At 31.9% G+C, this 20,465-nt stretch overlaps 1 protein-coding gene across 1 annotated transcript; it reads right to left on the bottom strand.

The window, feature by feature from the left end:
- Positions 1 to 701: 701 nt before the first annotated feature.
- On the bottom strand, positions 702 to 20,423 carry LOC139523827 (borealin-like). The gene is made up of 10 exons (XM_071318153.1): positions 20,324 to 20,423; positions 16,073 to 16,216; positions 14,487 to 14,581; positions 13,863 to 13,896; positions 12,850 to 12,964; positions 11,640 to 11,721; positions 10,759 to 10,877; positions 6,515 to 6,592; positions 6,083 to 6,182; positions 702 to 4,598 (listed from the first exon to the last, which is right to left on the bottom strand). Exons 2-10 carry the CDS (start codon positions 16,203 to 16,205, stop codon positions 4,482 to 4,484), a joined length of 873 nt encoding a protein of 290 aa, XP_071174254.1. The 5' UTR covers positions 16,206 to 16,216; positions 20,324 to 20,423; the 3' UTR covers positions 702 to 4,481.
- Between the last annotated feature and the right edge of the window lie 42 nt (positions 20,424 to 20,465).

The following is a 20,465-nucleotide window of genomic DNA, read 5'->3' as shown; positions in this document are numbered from 1 at the left end:
ACTGACAAATAGACTATGCAAAGAACCTATATACCAAATATAGTTATCTTATTACTCATAATAAGTGAAAATTTCAAAAGACAAAATAACTATGATTTTTTTTTCAAGCAGTTGCTGAACCATGCATAAAAAGGACTATAGCCTTATGACACTTTTAGGCTTATTTGATGTTCTATGCCTTTTTCCAGTCTACGAATGATCACATGTCCTGAATAGTAAAAATCGTCAATATCAAACTTGACATACATTTTTGTCAATCAAAAATATTAAAATTTGAGAAAAGCATTGCTGACCAGTAATGAACACTTAAACGGAAACATCACAAAGTGTCATTTTCCAATTAATTAAGGATCATAACTCTTGAACAGTAGATGTCAAATATGCACTTTCAAGTTTGATGCTATATTGCTAGAATGTGATACGATCTGATAATATTATCTGATAGATAGTGTTATGGTAAGGATGCTATATTTTCTACAAATATGATGTTATTTCATAAATTCTTATTTACCAGGATGATATAAGAAATTTCTGAGAACACTGGTTCAACAGGTTCATAAAGTTTTGGGTTTTGGAATAATCTGTTCGTCACCAGCAACCATACTTTTAACCGTTTTAATGAGTTCATACACAGAAAAGCTTGTACATAATTTAGACAAATGAGGAAAGATCAAACTAAATAAAAAGTCTAACAATACACATTCAATTTGGTGATTATTTATTTTTTAAAACTGAGACTGTAAAGAGGTATTGCCTTATACCGCTTTTCAAAATACGTCAAACAAATTGTCTTAAGTAGCTTGGTTTTATATATTTATACTTACTAAGCTTAATTAATAGTTCTACTTTTGATCCTTCAATATAAATATATAAATAAATTCAACAGTAAAATCCTAATTGAATGACCAAGTTTTGGTCATAACTAAATTTTATTTAAAAATTATGAAAATGTTGAATTATATTTAATAAAAAAAAAAAACATTGAAAAATTTGACTATGTCTCAATAATGTGAAAGTGAAAAGATCACATTGATTCAAAAAAACTCTGTCCACAAATTACCACAAATGAAGTGTTTATAATGTTGCATTTACCTAATCATAATAATATTGCAAGTTACTCGTATGCTCCTTGTACATTTAACCAGGCATTTTCTTCCTTTAACTACCATATAGTGTTACTTCAATGACAAGGAAATCTACACTGTGTCATCAATGCTAAGCATGTTTATAAATTTCCAAGTTTATGTTCAGAAGTTTGAAAACAATGTTATTTATCATGGTATTATTGGGTTATTGCATGAATATTGGGGAATATTGTCCCCAAAAGAATTTTATATTGCACGAGTTTGCGAGTGCAATATATGTTCTACAAGGGAAAATATTCCCCAATATTCATGCAATAACCCTTTTATTGTATAGCAATATAATATTTGAAAGTTAAAATTGGTTTAAACTAAGATTTTGTCGTTGATGACGTCATGAATTTTGAAGATTTATTGCACTAGTGCAATATTGGAAATTATAGCACCCTAACTTTTTGGTTACTTTCTGTGGAAAATATTATATTGCTTTGCAATAATATAACTTATTTATTCAGCGTTAATTTGGAAGTAAATATTCATATGGTAATATTCTTAGATTGTGCAGATAATGAAAGACCACATACAAACTTTATTAACAAAACAATGCAGAAAGAATTGGTCTTAAAATTTAAAAAAAAATTAAGATGTCATCAAGGTCTGCAGCATTTCCTAAGCATATACATTTTCTAAACATTTATACATTTACATCTGAATATTTTATCTAAATATTTGACAGAAACCTAGGAGTAGGTATGATAGTCCCTATTTTGGACCCTTGAATTAAAAAAAAAAAGTCCCTATTTTGGACCCTTGAATAAAAAAAAATAATAGTCCCTATTTTAGACCCTTGAATTAAAAAAAATAATAAGTATTACAAATCTACCAGATAACCTCCTTCAGAAGGCATAAGTGTTTTAGACATAACTTAATATTTAGTTTGTACAACATTTACATGGATTGATAAGAAAAGAAACCTCTACCAGTTAATTTTCAGGCCCCTCCTCCAAAATAAGTGTCTGAAGCAGATGGCATTTAAGTTATTTTTACAACTAGAAAACTCCAATAATATTTGGAACATAATAATCCTGACAAAAATGTTGAAGTGTACATCTGTAGTTTTTGTTGTTGTTGGGTTGTTTTATCATCAACCTAAATACAAACCACGATTAAACATCACCCTAGGCAAAGGATAGAATACCAACAGCTAAAATTTCTGTATGCAACCAATCAAAGTACTCAGATTTTGAAAAGATGTATAAATATTATTTGAAACATGAATGTGTCCATAGTACACGGATGCCCCACACTCACACTATCATTTTCTATGTTCCGTGAACCATGAAATTGGGGTCAAAACTCTAATTACAATTAGAAGATCGTTTCAGGTTGATTGGACTTCAAATTCATCAAAAGCTACCTAGACTAAAAACTTTAACCTGACATGGGACAGACAGATTAATGAAAACAAGACCAGAAAACATAATGCCCCGTTACTATTGTAGGTGGGGCATAAAAACCCATGCACACATTAAGGTACTTATCTATTTTTTCTATGACAAAGTTATCATGAATAACTACCTCTTTCAAAATGTCTTAAAATAAATTCACCAGTTAGAACTATAGATATAGTTAAAACAGTCACAGAATTTGATAGATATTTGGTAAAACTATGTAGCTAACTATACAATTTTTTACATGTAAAAATCTGTGATACTCAAATTGTGTAAACAAATGGTAAACATGGTAAAGGTCTTCTGTTTCATAAGGACATGACGAGTCCATATAAATTAAATTTTATAAAGCGATCAAATCACACACTTAGCAATCAGTATGAAATGCCTATATTGTGCATTTTGAAAATTGTTGCAAAAATAAAATGGGATATTTAGAAGGCAGTTCATCATATTAACACATTTCACCATATAAAATGTTAAAACAGTATATACCTTTTTCTTTGGTCATCAAGCATGGAACATCAACTGATTCTTATTTGTAAGATTTATTTTAAATGATTTTCTAGATTTTTTCACTTTCCCTTTTGAATTCTAGAATATGGTTATGTTTAAGATCATATTGAGGGGTTGTTATGAAACACCTTGACTAAAATTAATTTGGCTTGTTTAATTGTTATAACATTTTGACAAAATATTAATATTGACTTTATGATAAAATATAAAGATTCCAAAAACTTGAACCACACACTTTATTTGAAAAATAAAATTTGTTTGACAAACACTAATTTTGATTATTGTGAAGCTTAATAATATTTTTTTAACAACAGTATGTGAATTTATGAGAGTTATCTCCCTGTAATGTTATTTGCCATCTTCAGTTAATGGATGGAGAATTTAAAAAATTATTCAGAAAAGACATTTTACAAGTCAGCAAAAAGTGAACTTGTGTGGTGAAGTTTATGTGTTCAGTAGTGAATTTAAGTCTGAGAAAAAATGTTCTTTTTTTCTTTTCATCATTAATGAATAATCTTAGTCTGAGAAAAATGTTCGGTTTTTCTTTTGACTTTAAAACAATATCATTAATGAATATTGAAGTCTAAGAAAAATGGTCGATTTTCTTTTCATGTTAAAATAATATCGTAAATGAATATTGAAGTCTAAGAAAAATGTTCGATTTTCTTTTCATGTTAAAATAGTATCCTTTCCCTGTTAATATATATGTTTACAATAAGACAATGTATTACATAATAATATACAATGATATGAAGGACAGATAAAAAAGGTGAACAATCTCACAGAGACTGTATAGAATGCAGAATACAGAAGACATAAAAGCACAAAATCATGATGATAACTGTAAGTCTGATGAGAGCTTTTCCATTTCATTCTGTCTTTCGTCACAAGAAAATCAAAAGGGGGAGCGTTGTCTTTATTTTGTAACCTTTATTTTTCTGAGCCATTTTTCTCTATTAAATTATTTTGCCAATTAAAAAGTAAAAGAATCATGAAAATAAAAGAATTTAAGGCTTAGTATAGCTCATCATAAGTATACCAAAAGAAAAAAAGAAGAGATATGAGACTATTTCAAGAGTAAAAATCAGTGCATTCAGAAACTTCGCAAAAATTGTAAACCAAAAAAATCTGGTCACAAACTAAACCCCTTTGGGATTTTCGAAAGTTGACAGGTCTGCCCTCCTTAAAATTTTTCCTGTTGAAACAGAGAAGCTCTGATCCATCAATTAATAATATAATATGATGTTATGCATACAGTCGATATCATAACTGAATAAGATGCAATAAAATTTAAATATTACATCTACAGAAACTAAAAACTTTACATATGCAATTAAAATTGCACATTGTATAAAAAAAATCTGTCAAATTAAAATAAGTACTGTACACACACAGAATCATTTAAGAAAACACGTTCAATAATTTTCAGCCACTATTCCCCGTTCTCTTTAGCTTTCCCTATAATGTCTGAAAGTGCACTCAAAACATCTGTTATTCTATCTGGAGAATTAAACTGTTGCAAAAGTTCTGGCTGGTCTCTTAAAACTTTCTGAAAAGCAAACAAATAATAGATTGTAACAGCTTGAATATTATCTTCATACATAATACATTTCAAAAACTTAACTTCAAACTTTTTTATCTTTCATTTTAAAAACATTGGTTGCAAACAAACAGTTTTCTGCATGACATAATATTTTGAGAGACCATGCTTTCATAAGTGACCCCTTAAATAATTACAAGTGTGATATATGCATATTTCAAGCCCATAGGTGGGTCCTGAAGGGGTGAGGTCTGGGTGGCCCGAGTCCCATTTTTGTGGGAAAAATTTCGTTGATTATATAGGAAATCACAAAAATATGACTGGAGCCTCCCCCACCACTGAAGTCTACTGTGGATTCATAAAACGTGTTAAATACTTAATTTGGTAGACTTCATGGGTGGAGGTGAACTGTGAAATTAAAGCGTTCAACAAATTACAATTTTTCTCGAGGTTATATGCAGGCTTTGATAAAACCAAGAATTTAAATATCCACAAAAACACAAGTTTTGTCATTGCAAAAATGTTATGTCCTGTCAAGGTGCTTTAAAACTTTCTCTGTGTTAAGCTCTTTGTTGAAAACTGTACAGTGACATATAGATAGTACTTCATTTGCCACAGCCGCTTAACCCGGGTTAGCCCGGTCAACTCTTCCGGTATAGGCACAGTCGCTTCATTTGCTGTAAAATCAGCCGCCAGCGCAAATAGGCATACGCCGCCCTCGCGGGTCTTCACTCACCGGCAAGCAATCAGACGGTCATAAAAGTATGGCGGGAAGCGCAATTTTAGATAAATAATCGAAATTGAAAAGGTGAAGATTGATTTTTGTCAATCAGTCTAGTATATTACATGATACTGCATTGGTCCACTATGACGATATTAAATTGCCATGTTATATTTTATTTTCAAATTTATAAAATTATCTCTGAGAAACGTTTTTATGATCATTGATGATGAATAAAGCCTCAGAAAAAAAGTTTGCATTTTAAAAATATGTATTTATTGTTAATAGGTTCATCTTTTATATTCCCTAGCTTAGAAAGCAAAAAAGTATAAATATGAACTTCTGTCGCCATCTTTAAATCAGCCAGTTCCACTCGTTTTATTTCAGCCATATTTAACCCGGTCATGTGATAGGGCGAACCGGGCATAGCCCGACCTAGAACAAATGAAGCAGCCCCATAGTTGCTTACATCTATGTCATTTGGTCTCTAGTAGATAGTTGTCTCATTAGCAATCATATTACCATCAAAATACCACAAAACAATTTTATTTAATCTTGTCCTGTCAAAGGAGCATTTTTAAATTATAGTTAGAAAATGTTATTTAGAAACCAAATTTTGCCCTAATTTATATTATGGGGCATAACAAAACTGAAGTTTGGTGAAAAAAAGACATATATGATTCAACAGATAACATGGTGATACCACAATTATGTCTGTTCATTATAATAGCCCTGCAAAGACAGAACAACATCTACCCTGTAGAACACATACCTGCATCATGGATACTGGGTTTCTAATAGGACTACCACCTAATGACATGTACTGTTCCCCTGGTTTGGCATCTCTCATCTGAGTAGGGGTAACAGGTAATCTATAAATAAAAGAACACAATGTTGGCCATATTAAATAAATATAAAGCGGATTAGATAATAGTTGGGAGTTCAATTTGATAAATCAATTTCTTCATGAATTATAACATCAGTAAACCTTTCATGATATTACAATCACAAATATCCATTTTTTGTCCGCTATTAAACATAATGAAGCCAAATTTATATTACAACTTCATTCTAAATGCTTGATGTAAAAACAATGCACATATTTTAGAAATAATTCATTTATTTCAGGTTATTAATTTTTACTTCATTAAGTTGGTTTATAAATGCTTTTTTTTTCATCTTGCGAAATTTTAAACATGCTTACCTAGGGTCAAATTTGGGGGTTATCATAGGGGTGTCCCATCCTGCGGCAGCTAAACCTCTATTCACAGGCGTAAAATACCTGAAAACAAAACATAAAATATTTTTGTATGTGCATATAAAAGATCCGAAAAATCATTTTCATTATCATACTGTAATGTTATTTGGTGTCTGCTATTTGTAGGAATTTGAGAGATCAATTATTGCGATTCATCTATAAGCATCAGATATCAAGTGTGGGTTCTTATTATTGCAATACTCACACACAAACTTAGTTCTGTAGGCCAATGCAAGCCCTTATTATTTTTAAACATGATGAATCAGTGTTCTCCCCAGGATTTTTAGATAGCGCTGTGGTAAACACGTAATTTTGGACAATTCTCAGTAACTTTGTCGCAGCGTGCAGTTTGTTTGTAATTGATTTGATATGTGTTTTTCTTATATTATGCTATTGATGTTTTCTCTTGTAATGATGTCCTCATCATGCTCATGGAAGTTAATACCCCTTGGTTTGTTAATGTTATTGTCTGGATATAGAAGAAGAGTCTTTTTTTTTCTCCATTGTAAATTCATATAATGTCAATGCGTTAGTGCTAATAAAGTTATCTTATCTTATCTTATAATCCTCATATTATCTGTGTATAAAACCCAAGGAGAAGTCTTTTTCCATGATGGGTCTATACCAGACTGCTTATCTAAATATTTCTTAGCACTTACAGGTGATGTTGCAGAACATGTAGGACCAACAATAAAGTCATTGTTGGCTTCTGTGTTTGGCTTTGTAACCCACTGTAGCAGTATACTGTTAACCTTACGACGTTTGACGGAATTGACATTTTTTAGCATAAAATTGAGAAAGGAAATGGTGAATATGTCAAAGCGACAACCACCCGACCATAGAGCAAACAACAGCCGAAGGCAACCAATGGGTCTTCAATGTAGCGAGAATTCCCGCACCCGTAGGTGTCCTTCAGCTGGCCCCTAAAATATGCATAATAGTACAGTGATAATGGACGTCATACTAAACTCCGAATTATACACAAGAAACTAAAATTTAAAATCATACAAGACTAACAAAGGCCAGAGGCTCCTGACTTGGGACAGGCGCAAAATTGCGGCGGGGTTAAACATGTTTATGAGATCTCAACCCTCCCCCTATACCTCTAGCCAATGTAGAAAAGTAAAAGAATAACAATACGCACATTAAAATTCAGTTCAAGAGAAGTCCGAGTCTGATATCAAAAGATGTAACAAAAGAAAATAAATAAAATGACAATAATACATAAATAACAACAGACTACTAGCAGTTAACTGACATGCCAGCTCCAGACCTCAATTAAACTGATTGAAAGATTATGTCTTCATCATATGAATATCAGGTACAATCCCTCCCGTTAGGGGTTTAGTATCATACTATCATAAAATATATGAGAAGAACATAACCCGTGTCATGCCAACAACTGTTTTTTTAGAAATAAATGTGTTTAGTTCCGATGCAAAGACCCTATCAGTGAATCAATGTTAAAGCCAAAATATGCAATCTTTAATGACCTGACAACAGTATCGTAACTATATCCCCTTTTAATAAGTCTATTTAAAGGTTTTGTTAGTTTCTGAGGAGAATACTGACATTTTTGTGCTTTATAAAGAATATTTCCATAAAATTTTGGATGTGAAATACCTGAACGTATAAGATGTCTGCATGTTGAGTTATATTTACGAATTATTTCCTTATACCAGTGATAAAATTTAGTAAATGTTTTGACCAGTTTGTGATATCGAAAACCCTGGTGTAATAATTTTTCAGTAATACATAAATTTCTCTCGCTAAAATCTAATACATTGTTACATACACGAGCGAATCGTACAAGTTGAGATATATAAACACCATAAGATGGTGACAAGGGAACGTCACCATCTAAAAATGGATAATTAACAATAGGAAATGAAAAATCATCTCTTTTATCATAAATTTTTGTATTAAGCTTCCCGTTTATGATATAGATATCAAGATCGAGGAAAGGGCAGTGGTCATTGTTATCATTAGCTTTATTTAAAGTAAGTTCTTCAGGATAAATTTCTTTAGTATACATACTGAAGTCGTCATTATTTAGAGCCAATATATCATCCAAATATCTAAAAGTATTGTTAAATTTTTGTATCAAATGTTGTTTTGATGGGTCTTTGCTAATTTTAGTCATAAATTGTAACTCATAACAATACAAAAACAGGTCCGCAATAAGTGGTGCACAGTTAGTCCCCATTGGAATTCCAATAACTTGACGATATACGGAATCTCCAAAGCGAACAAAAATGTTATCAAGTAAAAATTCAAGTGCATAAATAGTATCAAAGCATGTCCAATTGACATAGTTCTTTTGTTTATTGCTACTAAAAAATGATCTAAAAGAGTTTGAACATATGTACTCGCATTCCGACTTTTTAAATGCCCAGTTAATTAGGGATGTGAATTTTTTCTTAATAAGAATATGAGGCAAAGTGGTATATAGGGTAGAAAAATCAAAACTTTGAACAGATTCAAAATCACCAATATATGCATGCAATTTATCAAGTACTTCCAACGAGTTTTTGACACTCCAAAAGTAATTAATTCCACTATTTTCAAAGGCCTTATTTGAACAATTTATTATCAGGTTTTTTATTGTACCAAGTGTACTAGTAAGTAAAACAGACAATTTAGTAGTTGAACAATGGCTGGAAGATGAAATAAATCTATATTTGTAAGGTTTTTTGTGCAGCTTCGGAAGCCAGTACATACTTGGGACTTTCATTGTGTTTGGTTCTGCTTGTAAAGAAGTAGCTAAAAGTTTATGTTTGTTACAGATGTCGTTTTCTGAAAATGAAGTCAGTTGGAATGTTGGTGAATTCGTGATTTCCTTTTGCAGAACCTCTATATAAAATTTACGTCAAACAATAATGATATTATTCGCAGCTTTATCAGCCGGGACAAAAATGATAATGATTTCTCATTTTTCTGACCTTAACGTTTTAAAATATTCAAATGGTTTCATCCAAGTTGGACATTGAGAAAGTGAATTTTTCCAGTCCTATCAGCTTGGGGTTTGTTTTTCTAATCATATCCTTTCAATTGTTTTCAAATGGTAAAATTCAAATTCATTACTGTAGAATTGCTGACTAAACAATTATTAGTTCGAATAGGTGATAATTAAAACTTCAAAGACTTGCTCATTTTCGGGGTTTGTATGGATAGTAAACCCGGCAAATTGTAACAAACCCCTGTGTTTGATCGTTTCTAAAATCATTGTTTGTTCAAATTTCGTAAAACAAGTTTGTGAGTGTCGTCGGGAAATGCGGTCAATCTATTTCATCTCATTTCATTCATATATGCCTCTATATATTCCTTTAATTAAAAAAATAGATGTCAATGTTGAAATCTTTGTTTATTTTTACCTTCCAAATTCACATTTTGTAAAATTTATTAGACTGGTCCCGCAGAGTTACTTAATACAACTGAAATAATTTATTCACAAATAGTAAACCAGTCGATCACATGATCCGAAGTGAAAAATAAGCGAGAAATTTAAAAAAAAAAGGAAAAAATTACGAAAAAATATAGCGAGGTGCTTGCGTTGGACAGCGCAACGGTCATTGCAATATAACAGCGGGAAATTGTGATAGCACTGAAAAGCGCAGCACTAAAACGGCCTGGGGAGAACACTGGATGAATAAAGCACAAAGAAATATGTTCACATCTGACAACAGTTTATGATTTCGCTCAATATCAATTTCAATTTTAAAATAGCTCTTGCATTTACCAAATTTTTGTATTACTGTTCCAAAAGAAAGCATTATAGTTTAAACAAAATATGCAATTATAGACTCTCAAAAGACCCCTTCGAGTTATGTCCTTCACCTGAAAAGTTCGTTAATTTTGTGCGCCATTGGCTGTCATATACCAGATAAAGGGGATCTCCTGTATCCCTGCTCTATAAAAATTCATCAAGCGTCTTTGTGATCGTCATGATGCAGGATAAACTAGAAATAATATTTATTCTTTAAATACTTAATAACTAGTCCCTAATGATAGCAGTGCTGAATATCAATTATAATTTTGCAGAAAAATTTAGGCAATATAGCATCATATTTCAACCACTCACTCAACATAAGAACGGATGTGACAATGCCCCTTAACACATGAATATGTTCACTAAAACTAAATTTTTGAAAAAAATACATCAAACTATAAAGTTGTCTATTCTACCATACCCATTTCTATAAGCTGAGGATGGAGGCGGGGGCATAACTGGTGGAGGCATGGTATTAGATATGTTGGCTAAAATGCTACTGTTCTTTCCTTTTCTTGCCTTCTTTACTCCAGTCTTTTTCTACCAAAAAATAGTAATACATTTCAATTAAACACAAACTATTTCAAAGACTATATAACCTATTTTTCAATGAATAAATAATAGTTTCTCATTCAATCAATACTATACATACCAAATAGTTTGAATTGTTTTCCATTTGTCATTTCTAGACCTTTTATAGCTGACTATGTGGTATAGGCGTTGCTCATTGTTGAAGCCATACAGTGACATATCCATGTTAATTTTGTGTAATTTTGTCTTTTGTGAAGAGTCGTCTCATTGGCAATCATACCACAACTTCATTTTTATATTATCTTTGTGATTAAGTTACAGTATTCACTTTTATTTCTGTAATTGCTCTATTGAATATTCCTTTGTTTATAAAGATAAACTGTCTTCTGCATGACCTTGATAACCTTGTTATTTGGAAACTATATTTTTTAGAATGATTATAAATGATATTATTATAATTTTCAGTTATTTGTCACCCTTTTTAAGAGAAACCAAAATATCGTAGAATGATTATCATGGTAAACAATAGTACACAAAACACAACATAGAAAACTAAAGACATAGCAACGCGAACCCCACTAAAAACATCATGGTGATCTCAGGTGCTCCGAAAGGGTAAGCAGATCTCCTGCTCCACATGTGGCATCTGTCATGTTACAAACCAAGTAATAAGTGACCTTCTGAAGGTCACATTCTTAAAAAGTTTTCTTTCCTAGAACTTGACTCGTAATGTACCTATCCTGCCACATAGATTTTTTTTAAAGACCTTACCTTTGTTGATGCCATCATACTATTGTCTGCTGAGCCTTCCTCTGATATAGTATCATACATTCTTATTGAATTTAGTCTTGATCTAAATAAAACAAGCATAGCAAGTTAAATTTAAAGTTGGTGTGACTACAATCCTACCTTAAACCTAAACCTGATCTGCACTATCACATTTCTGCTTTTAGTCAACTCACTGTGTTAAAATCTTTATCTGGTACAGATAAAACAAGAATGTGTCCTCAGTACACGAATGCCCCACTCGCACTATCATTTTCTATGTTTAGTGGACCGTGAAATTTGGGTAAAATCTCTAATTTGGCATAAAAATTAGAAAGATCATATCATAAGGAACATGTGCACCAAGTTTGAAGTCAATTGGACTTCAACTTCATCAAAAACTACCTTGACCAAAAACTTTAACCTGAAGCGGGACAGACGGACGAACGGACGCACAGACCAGAAAACATAATGCCCCTCTACTATCGTAGGTGGGGCATAAAAAAGTCCATCAAAATGTTGTCTGTTGTTGCATGTTTTATACATAAATCAGGCTGTTAGTTTTCTTGTTTTAATTGTTTTGCATTTGTCATTTTGGAACCTTTTATAGCTCACCATGCAAAAAGCTCATTATTGAAGGCTTTACGGTGACCAATTGTTGTAAGCTTTTATGTCATTTGGTCTCTGGTAAAGAGTTTTAGGAAATTAGACCTCATCTTCTTATCTTTGTTGTTTATGTTTTATGACATAACCCTAAGTTAATATTAATGATAACTACTGCCAATGACTGCATGCATTATTATTTTAAACATTAAAATGTTGACGCCAGGGTTATTTCTGCTTATTTTCCTATGACATGAAATATTTTGTAGAAAGCAAATCATACTAATTTGAAAGGCATATATCCTTGATTGAAAAGGTTTAAAATCATCGATATGGCAAAAATTAACAACCTGCAAATATATCCATGCTTTCATGATACTGTAAATTCAGAAATTATTGTGTGCATTTATTATTGCCACTTTGTTATGACTAAAATCAGATTTTAATTTTTGTGATATTGAAAAAAATCCTTGTTTTATTCAAATAAAAAATTTCAAAATGTGAGTTTAAATTATTGTGAATATTACATTGTCAAATTTTTCGCAAAAATAAAAAAATCGTGATAATTCCTGAATTTAAAGTAGTCTTCTTAAATCTTGAAATTTTAACTAACTTGGCACATGCTTTTTTGACTGTAGAAACACGTTGCATTTGTGCTGGATCAAAATCATCATCAGCCTCACATATATCTGGATTCACCAATACTGCATCTACTGTTCCTCCTAAGGCTATTAACAAAGAGATTGATTGATTAAAGGTTAATGAACCCAAACATCAATTGTTACATTGTTACAATTTATTTGATGTCAAATGTTCACATGTTTTGAATCAGGTTATCATGACATAATAAGCCTGATTTTACCTTCTTTTTTTCTTTAACTAAAACTCCATATTTTTAGCATTAGTCAGCTTTTACTCAATTGAGGAATTGTAACTTTTTTAAGGAATAATTGTCCCCAACATAATAATTCCTCATATTCTTTCATACTTTTTCAGTCTTCAATACTAATATATTAAAAGCTAATTCTCTGGCACTTTATTGTCACTTTCATTAATGTTGTTTAAAAAGGCCTAAATCATTCTGCATAGCTTTTTTTTTGTATCTAAAACTTCTCCAGGTATTCATGTAGGCTTTTTCAACTTATACATGGGATAGACATGTGCTTCCATGGCAGCATCATATGTCAGAATGTTTGTTTATGTTTGTTAACCATGAGTGGTATTTATAGATTTTGTTTATTACAAGCACATGGTCTAGCCATGTTCTCAATTTTATATATGTGATTAGGTATTCCACATCTTCAACTGGTTTCCTTTGATTAGAAGTACCAGAACCCATATAGAACAAAATATGGATACCAGTAAAAGGATGATAACGAGGTTGATGACAAATTTGTAACTTTTTCTCATAGATTCAATAAAATACATGCTACAAGTTTTGCAAACAATCTCAGATATTCACTGGACTGATCAGGTAATTACCAGTGCTTCTGCACTAGTCTGATGACAAAAATACTACCGCTTGATAATGTCACTGACTGATTTTATTTTCAAAGTTTTTTTACTTTGCCATTTGTAATATTGTTTTTCTGCTTCATCTGACTGTGCTGACATATAAATACAAACCTATGAAATCACTCAGTTTCATGTGTCTTATGGTCTGAAAATATATTAACCAGTAAGATTTCATTAAACATGATTATAATGTACATTTTAAAGCATGTATTAAAAGATTAATTCAAAGTATTAGATAATTAGAGACAAATGCTGCAAGAAAATCAAACAGTTAAATAAAATGTTGACAATGCAATTGTTTGTTTCTCATTTAGGTTCACAAATAAAGTTTTTAATTGCAACTCTGTTAGATCTCCCACTTTTTTTAATGTTCAATGTTGTAATTTTTGTATCATATTTTTTTCTTCAAATTTTGGATTGTAAATAACATTTACAACTGGCATTGTCAGTTTAATAATATCAGTTTGTTTTCAACTTTTGAGTTTAAATGTCCCTTTGGTATTTTTTGCCTCTCTTTAACACACAATGAATGAATACAGTGAATTCAAGCTATGATTCTGTTTTCATCAGTTAAAAAAGTGGTTTAGTGAACAAGAACGTGGTCTATCAAAAACTAACTACCACAAACAATAATTACCCTATAATAACATTTAAAGGTAATTGGTATCAATTATAGAAAGGAAATTCTAATCATGCATATCATATGAAAATTACTAAGCTACAAATTGTACAAACCAAAGGTAATCTCTTTATTTCCTGTGTATAACATGCCTCTATGTGGTTCAACACATTATGGATGAGTTTTTCCAATTTTAACTTCTTTTCAATTACTGCAAAAATAAAAACATCAATATACAAATGTATATCTATATCTATAAATATATCAAGATTGGAGTCAAGTGCACCTGCCTCATGCAGGATTCAAACTCACAACCTCAGTGTTGACTGGCTAGTGACACAATAGTTTGACTATTTAGACTACTGGGCCACAAGGCCTCCACAAACCAATAAAGCAAGATTACGGATTAAATTACTTTCTGTAATGGTATACATTTTTAAAGTGATCTACTCATGTAATAAACTAAAGGCACTTAAGAGCCTGTGTCGCTCACCTTGGTCTATGTGCATATTAAACAAAAGACACAGATGGATTCATGACAAAATTGTGTTTTGGTGATGGTGATGTGTGATGTTCATTGTTCTTACTTTACAGAATATTTTTGCTACTTACAATTTTCTCTATCTAATGTATAATAAACTTGGCACTTCAGTGACAGAGGAAAATATTTGGAAAATTTTCAAAAATTTACCAAATTAATGAAAATTGTTAAAAATTGACTATAAAGGGCAATAACTCTCTAACCCTTAAAGAGGTCAACTGACCATTTTGGTCATGTTGACTTATTTGTAGATCTTACTTTACTGAACATTATTGCTGTTTACAGTTTATCTCTATCTATAATAGTATTCAAGATACAATGTAATAACCAAAAACGACAAAATTTCTTTAAAAATTACCAATTGGGGGCAGCAACCCAACAACCAGTTGTCCGCTTCATCTGAAAATTTTACAGCAGATAGATATTGACTTGATTAACAATTTAAACCCTTGACAGATTTGCTCTAAATGCTTTGGTTTCAGAGCTATAAGCCAAAATCTACATTATCCCCCTATGATCTATTTTTAGCCATGGTGGCTGTCTTGGTTGGTTGGCTGAGTCACCGCACACATTTTTAAAACTAGATACCCTAATAATGATTGTGGCTAAGTTTGGTTAAATTTGACCCAGTAGTTTCATAGATTTTTGTAAAAGATTACAAAAATTTACGAAAAACAGGAACGTAGATAGAAAAATGAGCAGTGCGTTTTCCTATTATCATGATTATAAAAAAGTGCCCTGCCCTCCACTGGCACCCTGCCCCTTGTGATTTTTAGCTGGAGCACTGATTAAGGTCCCTCATAAAAATTGTTTCTTCACAAATATTTTGACCACTAATCATGCTAATCATTTTGCTAATGATGAATCTAATGTAGACCAAATGTACGTGCCTCTGGCATTCCACAATATAAACCGGCTCAGTTGTTTTTGCTCTTTGATCGGGTTGTTGTCTCTTTGAAAAATTCCCCATTTTCATTCTCAATTATACTTGCATCTCTGAAGAGTTTTGAAAAGTGAAATGCATCAATTTAAAGCAAATTTCAAGATATGATGATAATGACATCTTGCTATCATAAGTATAAATAGGATGCCCAAAGCTAGTGACCAATCTTATTTATTTTCTACTATCAATATGATCAACGTATCACTTCTTAGCTTTACCTTTACTATCAAGATCTTCTAGAAATGCATCTAGTTTTTCTTGCTTCTCTTGTTCAGATAATGTATCCCCTTCATTTCCATCTGGTAACACTGGTTTGGCACGTGTTGATGCCTTCGCCTTTTTTCTTGGCATTCTTTTTTTTCCTGGAAAAAATAATGTAGTTTTGTTTATTTCTTATCCACTAAATTTGCATTAAGTCTTACTCTCTCAGCATCCAGAATAAATTTTTGAGTCCACAAGCCCCAAGCTCAATTTTTAAATTTTTTTAGTTGGTGTTGGTTTCTGATGGCTTGTTGCATTGTAGAGAAGAATTTTACAAGCCATGGCTGCGTAGGACTTGTGGTTAAGTGTGAAGACTGCTCTGTCGTTAATTTTTAAAATGAACAATATAATCCCGTTGTATAGATAGGTAGTAAACACAAGATGCTAGTTTTAATCAACAATTAATTAAGGTGCCATCAATCTAAATTGTGAACTCAAATAAAGATCAAAATATATTTCAGATACAATTATTTCATGCACATATATATAAAATGTACTAGTGGCTCTCAAAATATTAGGCATGTCCATGTTCACACATATTAAACGAAAATTTGGAGAAATATGTTAGTAGGTCCAAAATACGATTATACACCTCATTGCTAATCCCGTCTGACCCCAGAATCTGTCCCGCTCGAACTATTGACGTCATACAACAATCTCATTTCCATTCTGGCGTCAGATATTTTATATAATGACGTCAAAATTTTACAGGAACCTGTGTAATGTTAAGTAAAGGCGGACAAATAGCATTATGGTGTATACAATAGGATAAGGCCACACCAATTTAATTTCTTGTTCTACGGATTTTTGGACTCCAAAAATTGGGGCGAGTGAGCGATTTGAAAATTTTAATAAAAAAATATTTAATTTGCAAATTTTTGAGGCGAAGCTTGAAAAGTAAAGGCGAGCGATTATAATTTTTTTTTGTAAACATAAAATAGTAGGATTTGACAAAATTAAAACTTGATTTATCACTTGTACTTTGACATAAATTTCTTTAATTTATGAAGTATTTTTTTCACTGTTTACCAAGAAATAATTGAATAATTAAAACTGGTCTTTGTATGTGTGACTGACAATGAGACAATTCTCCATCCAAGTCATAACCAGGTTGGGAACAACCCCTTAATGTTATAAATATCCCTTTTAATGAGGGGTCAATATAACTTTACAATATATTTTTTTGTAAAAAACACTTTTTAGTACAAAAGGGCTCATATTTTCCCAAAATATCTATCTGGTATTAAATGGTCCAAGAATTTTGTAATATTTCTGGACTTTAACCAAATTCCATGTTAACACATTTACTTTAACAGTTTAATATTATTCATAGTAAGTGGACCCCTCTTTTAGAAAAGTTGTTAAACATATGTTGTATTTAACCTCTTTTTGAGTAAAAAATTCTAAGTTATCAAAGGTTTTGTATAGTAGCACTTTACAAATCCTTGGTATTTCTATTTTCTTTTCTGCAACAGTAAAATGACACCTTGTCTGAAAAAAAAGGGGGGGGGGGGGTATTGTTCCAAACACAGGTCATAGTACAGCCTTTTACACAGGGCTTTGATCAATACCAAATAGCAAGCTATAAGGGACCCCAAAATCATTAGTGTACACAATTCGAACAGGAAAACCAACGATCTAATTTATATATCCAAACGCCGAAATGGGAAAATACCAATACCAATACCCAGACCGGAGTTTAAACTAGAATGGGTACTTTGGGGGCCTCGGTTGGTCACAGTTGTCCCCTACTTTGACCTGGAGATCAATCTTCTGATATCTCTCTGGTTTGTCTGTTTCCAGAGTACCTCGGCTTCCTCCACCATAATAACAGACTTCCCGGTGTCCTACATGCTCCCTTGGGCGGTGTTGGGTGGGGATTGTTCTGGTGGTGGGATAATATTGTAAAGGACACATCTCCATTAATCCTTAGGGAGTGTACATGGATCCGCTGTACCCTTGCAGTCAATCAAGGGGTGCGTCTAAATTGGCGGAATCTCGAGTACATACATACAATGCACCACATCAACAAACGACAACTGCTTAACGACAGGTCCCTGAATCAATCAGGACAGGTGCATAACAGTGATTTTGCTAGCGCTCGTCACTTTCGTATTTTACGAAAGGGTTTTCTCATTGACGAAAGTATTTCAAATCAATTTCGTCACTTTAATTTTGAAAGTGTAAAAAAATTTCGCAATAAAAACTATAAATCTACCTGTCTTCATGTTTTTGACAAGTTTATGACCTCCAGGTAATTAACATTTTCAACAGGTGTTACAAGTTGTGATTACAACTAATCCGCTTATCGCCATCAGATGGGTCACTTATCCGTAATTTATTAATTAACCCCATAATTGAATGACCATCATAATTATTTCCCCAGGAAAATCAGTCAGTCGGCATTTCAACAACCAGGAGTATAATTTCGTCATTTAATCAAAAATGTAACCCCGGACAATTCGCATTTGAATTTCAATATTTTCCAAACGATCACAATCTGAAGTTAGTTTGTCGTAGATTCGTCATTCGAAGGCATTTTCGCAATTTCGTCATATTTGATTTAAATTTTCATCAAAAACTTTCGACAATTTCCATTTAAAATAAAGAACTTTCATGTGTTTATTCAAAAAGTTCACGAGAAATGTTTTAAACAGGTGCTTCCTGTATTGTGTTCTACGCATGCGTGAAAGTATCCTTTTGACTATTTATAGACATTAAAAACGTAAAATACGAAATCATTAAGAATCAATTAAACGAGAGAGACAAATATTTATCTCTTACTAAAGGAATTTAAATCGAAAAATATAATTTTCCCGATGAATCCGGACTCGTTTTGAATTTATTATCCACGTGTCACTTCCCGTTTTCGTTTCATTTTAAAACCGAAAGTAGTAAATGTGATCTATTGTTGATTTGTTTACAACTTCCTTTCAGTCATTATAATCGTTCCAAAAAGGATATAATACATTTCCAACTTGATAGATATGATATCCAAATATCGACTTAGACGTTTTATAAGGATAATGATTATGCAGTGAAATAATCATTGCAAATTAATTTCTGCTGTGATTCCTTGTTCCAAAAAAAAATAGAATCCAACTTTTGTTGTTCAGGAATGACCCATGGAATAAACTGAAGAGAAATTGTGAACTAAATTTCTGGATTCCATGTCAGAATCTTTCATAATAATGGCCAATATAGTCAAATCATACAATAACTGCCAATCATGCTGGTGCCTCAATCCCTTAAAATCTGACCAAGTCAAAAGATGAAGCTAGTAATATACATCATTGTTCTATTGCTTATACACAAAATAAGGTTGATTTTAATAGCGCGTAAAAGTGACTAAAGCCCTCAAAATCCTAGCTTAAACCCTGTGCATAAACATACAGCGGCTATGGATAGTTTTGTTTTGCCAGCATACAATATAATTGCAGTTGAAGGCAACTCTTTCAGAAGTTGCTTGTATTTCATTCTAACAAATAACATTTTGTGATAGGGAATATAAGTAAGGGGGAAAGAAACCTATGTTTTTTTCTGTATAGGTATTTCCGCTGTTTTATTTGGAGCACTTCACCTTGGGATTAATTGGTTTCACAGATATGTACAGTGTGGTGGGGTGCTAATAGGTTTAAAATCGTTATAAACAGGTTTAAAAGACTTTGATCTACAAAAAAATGATCTCAAGACTAATGTTTATATCTTTTTATAATATAAATTTACAAAAATACGGTGCGGGAATGGACATGATTACATTTACGGATGTGGGAAGTGGGAATACAAAAAAAAATAAAAAAAAACTGTTTTGAAAAAAAAAGGTGCGGGTGGGTCCGTAGAACAAGGAATTAAATTGGTGTGGCCTAATCTTTAACTTTATAATTTTTGATGTCGATGATGAGCAATAACAGCTAGTGTTTGAAGAGATCTTTTCAGGAATGTATGAGAAGTCTACTACTCATGAAAGCTATGCCTATGGCTGTAATTTGACAAGATTTGTATTTTTGTTATTCAAAATATAAGGAAAGGGTGTGATATTTGGATTTCTCAGCTGATCATCCCTACCACAAAAGGATTAAGTCGTCGCCAAGAGAAATTTGAGTGTAAACATGCATTTCTTTCCTTTGCACATTATATGTATCTCTGAAAATTAAACGAAAATATATGTAAACAAGAGCAAGAATGGTGTATTGCAAAGCTTTTCATACCAGTTCAATCAAATTAGTAATCAAATTTAGCGCTGGTTCAAATATAGTTTCGATCTATAAATAACTTCATTCTTGATAACAAATCTGAATCAAAGTAAACGCACAAATAACTTGGAATCATCTCTTCGATGTCACATGATCA

This window comes from Mytilus edulis, chromosome 5, assembly GCF_963676685.1.
Source record: "Mytilus edulis chromosome 5, xbMytEdul2.2, whole genome shotgun sequence".
Lineage (NCBI taxonomy): Eukaryota > Metazoa > Mollusca > Bivalvia > Mytilida > Mytilidae > Mytilus > Mytilus edulis.
The sequence above is the reverse complement of the archived record's forward strand: the minus strand, read 5'-3'. Positions and strand labels throughout refer to the sequence as shown.